The 8,066-nt window shown below is 34.4% G+C and overlaps 2 protein-coding genes across 2 annotated transcripts in view; one reads left to right on the plus strand and one right to left on the minus strand.

The window, feature by feature from the left end:
• Window positions 1-478, minus strand: part of LOC117340576 — a 145,425-nt gene extending 144,947 nt beyond the window's left edge. The window contains exon 1 of the mRNA XM_033902336.1: window positions 181-478. Within this exon, the coding sequence (XP_033758227.1) occupies window positions 181-478 (298 nt within the window). The remainder of the gene's footprint in view (window positions 1-180) is intronic.
• A 2,787-nt stretch (window positions 479-3,265) lies between these two features.
• LOC117340577 (nephrin-like) overlaps window positions 3,266-8,066 on the plus strand; it is a 13,966-nt gene continuing 9,165 nt past the window's right edge. Inside the window, exon 1 of the mRNA XM_033902337.1 lies at window positions 3,266-3,401. Within this exon, the coding sequence (XP_033758228.1) occupies window positions 3,266-3,401 (136 nt within the window). The remainder of the gene's footprint in view (window positions 3,402-8,066) is intronic.

Raw genomic sequence — 8,066 nt, forward strand, 5'->3', positions numbered from 1 at the left:
CATGTTTTGTGCATTACGTCAGGTTATTGTGTCGTGGATCTTCGTGTAGATCATCGACTCATTGAAAAAAAAATCATTGAAAAATCTATTAACTATTGAGTCTTTCCTTTATCAAACTGCATATACAAAATGTACGTCATAACCACAATTTGATTTAATTACCAATACAACAAAACTCACCAATAATAAACACCTGTGTTGACACCCATCCGTTCAGCGTGGCATCCGACAGGTATACACTACAGGTGTATGTATCACCATGTACAGGGTTAAGGATCCCAAGTCTGACTTCATTAGAGGCTAGGTTACAGTCTATACTGTAGTTATCAGGAAATGATGTAGAACATTGAGGTGTAGATGTAGGAATGGCTAAGATAACCGTTCTAACCTCCTCATCCCTCCACCGTAGATGTCCAAGTGTCCCTCCGTCCAGGTCATACGTACAGGCCAGCCACAACATGGCTCCTTTTGTTACCATTGCAACGGGGGAAGGTTGGATATCAATACTCGGCTCTGATGATACTAAAAACATGAATAAGAAAAGCTGGACATCAACACACGCTGACAGTATGATTTTTTTCGGCATAGCCGTATGCTTTTCTTTTTGCCCCGGATATGACGCGACAGGTGGCGTTCCTGTCAAGATGAAGTATGTGATTGGTTAATGTAGCGGTAAATGCAAAATGCCGATATGCAGTTAAAAACGAACCAAAGTTAAGTTGAATGTAAGCTGAATAAGTGAATGCATCTATTCAAATGACACATTGATAAAATTATATTCCTGATTCAAATAGTCTTATTATCATCAAAAATGATTTAAACCGATATAATATTGTTATCCGTGATGAAACGTATTAGTTCGTTGATTTATTTCACCAGCAGTTTTACATTATAACCACCAGAATCATTAAAACTATGCCGTTTATCTGTTTTAAAGATATTTCTTGTTATTTAAAGTAAAACAATTGGCATGAAATCTCATTTACTATCCTTTCCGTATATACTTATATCTCTGACTTATGTGTAATTCATTCAGAGAAAGTTAGGCATGTCGTGGTCTACCAAAACTGATACGTTTAGTAACTTTACGTTTAAATATTGATGAGTTAAAAATAACCTACAGTTAGAAACTATCTGCATTGCTTGATCAACATTAACTATCGGTTACACTATACCCGCACCAATCGATCGCTGACAACAGCGAGTAGATATAAGTTTATCAAACAGGTTATAACTAATTAAACGTTTTTTCAGCTGATGATGATTTTTTGGGTACAATGATTCACTTACCTGCCAGTAGTAGATTGAATATCACCAAATTAAAAATTTGATAATCCATGATAGGAGACACCAGACTCACGACGATAAAACAGACATAAACTATGAACCAAATGACTTTCCGGTATATAAAAAGGTAACCCAGATACAATATAACATTGTAATAGGACCGGTCATATCACTGGAATATAAACGTATCTCAAGAGTGCGGGCAAAGTACTATAAATAAACAAGAGGGCAAGGGCCACGTAGTTCACTGAACATGTTATTATAATTAAATTTATTGTTGTCAATTTTCTTGCATTTCGTAATTATAATTTGTTAGAACCAACATCTCAACTGTAGACGATCTTTTACAGTGCAGCTCTTATGACATTCCCAGCTAAGATTTCAAAGTTTCCGCTCAGTGGCCAACCGTAAATCAACAATCAACCGACCATCAATCAATCAGTAACCAAATAACCAATTAAATTTATAATCAATTAAAAATCAATAACTGAAGAAATTCAATAATTGATCATCAACGATTTATCTGTTTTGAACAATTGCTAAAAAGGTTATTATGATGCATCACCGTGTTATAGTATTACAATCTAAAACTATATTCTTGTGAATTGTGTGCTCGCTTTATTCCTACGTTGAACTTATTTCTTTAGCTGTCGTTGTCCAAATGATGTTTATGTTGTCAATATTTGTACGTTATAAACAATAGTTTTAGTAGACATTTTGAGTATCTGCATGTTTACATTTGAGGTAATTGAAATTATTCAAAATACGTTCATATTTACTACTTTTATAGAAAAGAAATTTTATTCACATTTCAAAACTATATACAATGTGTAAGCACACGAAATTAGTTGTCAGAGCGGCGACGTCTGATGTTATAGGAGTAGAAAACCGACATGGACTACTTAATGACATTTTAAGAAATGACAAAATTGAACCCATCGAATTTGGAAATATTTGATAATATATTACTTTGGTTAGGATATATCTGCAAGCGAAAATCGCATAAACACTATTCAGCACTTGAAATTTGAAAATTTGGTACCCAGTTTAAAAGTACCTAGTATAGATTTCTACCATAGTTAAACGTGATTCATATGAAATTAATCAAACATTTTAAGGTGCTATATACTCATACTACACAGTCCTGTAGTATATGATATGAACTCCCCAATTTACATTCTTTAATTGATTTTCTTAATTATTATTACCCGTATCTCCTACGAAGCGTAGACAACACATTGTCTTTAACAGATATTGTTAAATGCCAATGTAAACGATAGTGTAATTAACGGGAAGTAAGCCTCTTTTGGAGAGCTAACAAGATCAACACATTGCTACATTAGACATACATTAACCGAGACACACACAACCACAACATGTATACACGTGTATAGTTAACAATTGCCATACTTACACGTGTATACACGAGTTCCTATTGAACATACAATACAGTTAGATAATTAATTCTTGTCAGGAGAAACAAATCAGAAGAAAATACACGTAAAGGTTAAATTTTAGACTCTGCTTACAAAATGTACAAAACTGTCTCCGTAATGCAGAACATGATTGATATCCCTGCCCGGGGTTATACATGTTTGACCAAGATAAGATATTGTGCCCAGCATGTCTTTTATAAGACCACCAATGATTCTGTTTTCCTTCATTAACGCCTTAGCCTTGACAATATCAATATGTATTTCCACATATTTGTATGCACGTTCAGTTAAATCATTTTTGTGTCCATTTAGTGGTGAGTATTGATGCCTGTTTTACATTATCTACTGGATTAATGATAACCAGGAACGTGCCAATGACAATCTAAGCAAACAATATAGCAGGTTTTAGCAAAGTTAAAAGTTATTGTTTGATTATCTTACCGGATATGATTACAATAATACGATACATCTGGCTAATGCTAAACATGAAACATTTTCAGAAGGCGTTCGATACTGTTCCGCACATAAGACTTTTAAGCAAAATGTCATCTTATGTAACCAGTGAAACATTTATCAAATGTACGGCCAGCTCCATCGTCAACACAAAAACAGAGAGTTACTTTAAAGGGCAAGTATTCCAACTGGAGCGATGTATCCTCCGGAGTTCCCCAGGGATCGGTACACGTTCCAAAAGTGTTTGTCATCTGCATTAATGGCCTACCAGATACTATTTAGTCAGATGTAAATCTCTTTTCGGACGACACCAAGTTATTCAGATTTCAGATATTTACATTTTTCTTACTGATTTGTCATTGCATCGTAAAGAGCCAGGAGTTCATATGTTGTTCAATCCTTTGGTAGAAGATCTTATTGATTTTTAGAAATAATTTTATCTATAGAGAGATAATCAAACATAAAGACATTTTTCTTATATTTTGCTGAAAATAAGAGGAACAGAGATATCCTATAATGGATTGCACCTTAACTCTTGCAGTATCGTTGTCGACTATAGTCGACAGACTACGCATGTGGGTTAATGTTGCGTCCCGTTTTGTTGCTCATTAGTGTATTCATGTAAAATATACATTGTTGTACATTGTTGCAACTTGTACATTCCAATGACGTCACATTGTTTACAGATCCCGCGTTGTGTCTGCACTGCCTGACACGAAAGCTTCATTCTGTGTTTTTTAATGTTTTTGTTAGTTTTCTGATAATTCAATTGATCAGGTATGATTAAACAACCCCAATCAATGTGAGGTGTGATTGTAATTTTAAGTTTAAACCGCATGCTGCGAAAAATACTTCAACTTTCACTTTGTCAGTGCATTCGTGATCGCAGCTTAGATCGGCTGCCATGGCAACGAGGACGGTGGTTTCATCACAGTGACGAATTTATAAACTTGCATGTGTACAGCCGAAAACTTCTAACTATACCTTATGTCTTTGGAAATCATCTGTAAATAATTAATTGAATTAATTACGATCAATCGCATTCGTTTATTAACGTTTGTTCGTTTCTATATGCCGATTTCGATACTTAAAACATTGAAGAGTTCCAATATTGGAGAATGAACATTAACACTTGCTCTATGAATCGTCCTAGAGCACCCGACTACACTAAATCAATACTTATGAAACAGGTACGAGCGTGAAGGTAATTGTATGAGAGCAACGAAAAGTGCTGTACATTCTTACGAAAATGACAAACATCGTCAAAATTACTTAAAAAGTAGTCAATTAATCGGCATTTCTTCAATTAACACCAGTTTATAACGCCGTTATGTAACCATACTTGAATAAATAGAAGAATGTACAGCACTTTTTCTCGGTTTCTTAGCACGATGAATAAGTGTATCATATTTGTTTGTACGACAAAATACGTTGGTCGGGTGCTCTGGCCATATTTACCGACCAAGTGTTAATGTAGTCCTTCGTGCCGGTCACGTGACCACGCGAGAACACGAGGAACGACGAAAACATCCCGATAAAGACGTTGGACACCTAACATTAAAATCCGATCAAAAAAACAAACAGAACTAACCGGGAAATCATTAAATATTGAATTTATATTAAAACATGATGTTTTTTGTTCTTTGTAATTATAAATGCAACATTAACCCACATGCGTAAGTTGACGTTTTAAAAAGTGTTGATTTGTTGACAGCATCAACAGATAAATACAATTACCAAATGCAATGGTTTATAAAATGTGTTCAAAGCTTTTGAAACAAAACCTTTGGTGGTTAAATAATTTTTATTTCGTTTGTTTTATGTGTTTTTTCCGGTAGAGTAATAGTTGATATTTTCTCAATATGTTCTTAATGTAAACAATATGACGGCTTGCTACATTTGCTGTTTAGGTATCATAATGTAGGTCGTTTTAGAGTGATAAATCTTATCTAGATATTATTTTGTTAAATATTTCTTAATCATGTACAAATATAACACTAACCTTTCTGTGTCTATATGAAAATAACAACACACCAAAAATGCACATGTAGTCTGCCATTTTGTTTAAACTTCCGGGGGCGAGCCTAATAGCTACTTCCGGTACGGAATCCGGAAAGAACACAAAGTACGGAAAGAGTTAATCCTTTACCTTTATATAGGGGTAACATGGGCATATGTTCAGACATTAGGAAGTATTCCAGAGGATATTGACTTATTGAATATTATGTGGAAAGGGCTTTATTAGTGAATGGGAAACACCTTTTAAGAAAATTTACGAGGGATGGTTTCGGGGCCTGCGTGTTTGTTGGTAATGCTTTGGTTTGTTTGGTTTGTTTTTGTTTAACGTCCTATTAACAGCAATGATGATTATGATGGTAATGAGAAGATGTAGTTGATAGTGATATCTTGTTCGGTGATGTTGAAAGTAGCGACATTGTGTGGTTGTTGAGACAATCATGGGTAAAACGTCGACATTGTTATCAGTTACGAATATGGAGGTTAAAGAGAAGGATGTATTTTCAGTTCGCCGTGAATGAGTAACGGTGTCCCATTTGTCTTTGAGATGCAATATATGTTTTGTGATTCGCCACCATTTTTCAGGCGGTATATATTTGTCAACTAAAGATCCTTGCAGTAACCAGAAATAACCTGGTTTCGAATAGTTCCAAATTTGCTCAAATTCCTTGAAATTTTGCTTTAGAATGTTGACTATTTTGTTGACGTGCTTTTAACCGAACATCATTTGTCATTAATGGTTATACACATAAAATGACATGTTAATTTTGTTTGCGAAAAATGGCCAGCCATCATCAATTTCAGATGAAATAAGAGGGGAAATTGATGACGTTATTCATTTGCAACATGATTGTGCTACGTAAAAAGATGACGCTTCCTTAAGTAGGTAGTGTTATGTTATGGCGCATAACCCGGATGAGATAGAGTTGTCCAAAGCTTAGCGGTCATGCACATATGAAGTAGATCAGAATTACACCGGAACAACTGCATAACTCAGAAAAGAATGATTCCATTTTCCTAGGCATTCTTTTATTAAAATAAGAAGAAAACATCACTGAATATACCTAAGGGAAGGTTTGATAACACAAAAAAAATATTTTAATCCTTTAATCAAAATTTGATAAACAAAATAAACATCGATATTATTGATTATGTTTTGTATTACATACATGCAATTTATAACATGCATTGGTGTAAGTGGGTGTTTCCTTTTTTGTACTTTTATATTTTAATAAAATTGCATTAATACAATTGAATCTATTTGGTTAGCTGAAAATCAGGCTGACTCTAGTCAATTAGACAAAGATGTAACTATTTCAGTGAGGGGTCATCTCCCAGTTTCTGACCAACTGTGGCTAATTATAGCTATTACGTGTTACTGGACATGCATGTCTTATCCTTTAGGGAATCATCACTGCCCTGATTGACCAATCATATGGGACGTTTGGTCTACGGACAAATCAGAAATGTTCACTGCCCAGTTGGGATTCTGCGCACGCGTCGTCACCTTGTATTTAGAAAAAGATTGCTCATGCGTCTCCAAGTATCTTTTAGCTATTCACATTCTGATGACAATTTGGGCTTGTAAAACCTTCCCTTTTTACCCCACCCTTTATCTTTGTATCTAGAGCGAGACTTACAGCCATAATGTGTACCCCATCTTTGTTACTACACTTTGTACTCATTAAATACACTGAATTTTCTATAACGTCAAACATTATTCATTTTGAATAATGATATATTGTGGACTCAGTTTATCAGTCATTAAATCAATGACATTTAAACAATATAGTAATATAATATTATTTTTTATTTGTCTTTGCGAGTCAACCTGTTGCAACAAACGATCTTCAGTCTCTGAGCATGCTCCAGGCTTACACAAATGCTAGTTTATCTTTATAATTATTTTGATAAAGACAAATTCTTGATGCTTCATGCAGTGTAAAAGTTCAAGGCAGGCAGACAAAAATATCTCAGATGACTAAGCAATGCATGCTGTTGTGAAGTGGTGGTGGCGGGTGACGAATCATGGATACTTAACTGCTAAATGGTTATTTCCGTTACCCTTCCTTAAGCTTAGATATACTAATGTTGAACTGTTTCTTACATAATCATATGTCACTATCTCCCTATATAATAGATATCTAAAGAGTATATATAAACTATTTTACTTAATGTATATCGGGAACTTGATAACGCATGTGGGTTAATGTTGGATTTATAATTAAACAAAACAAAAATAGTTATGGTTTTTTTTTTAATAAATAAATTCTTTGAAAATTTCCTCGTCAGTTCTGTTTGTTTTCTCGTCCGGATTTTAATTTTAGGGATGTTTCGTCGGTCCTCTATTACCCGCGTGGTCACATGACCGGCACGAATGACTACATTAACACTTGGTCAGTAAATATGGCCAGAGCACTCGACTAACGTATTTTGCCGTACAAATAAACGTGATACCCTAGCTCATCGTACTTAGACACCGTGGAAAAGTGTTGTACGTTCTTCTATTAATTCACGTACAGCTACATAACGGCGACATCAACTGGTATTGATTCACGAAGTGCCGATTATAATTACTTGACTACTTTTTTTTTAATAATTTTTACGATGTTTGTCATTTTCGTAAAAATATACCACACTTTTCGTTGTTCTCGTACAAATACTTTCACGCTCTTATCTGTTTCATAAGTATTCACATTTGGGTAGTAGGGTCCTCTAAGACGATTTATAGAGCAAGTGTTAATGATCATGCTTTAATATTGGAGCTCTTTAATATCTTAGGTATCGAAATCGGCATATAGAAACGAACAAACGTTGATAGACGAATGCAATGGATCGTTTTTAATTTAATTAATTATTGACATATCATTTTCT

The sequence above is a fragment of the Pecten maximus genome, chromosome 13 (assembly GCF_902652985.1).
Source record: "Pecten maximus chromosome 13, xPecMax1.1, whole genome shotgun sequence".
In the NCBI taxonomy this organism is placed as follows: Eukaryota; Metazoa; Mollusca; class Bivalvia; order Pectinida; family Pectinidae; genus Pecten; species Pecten maximus.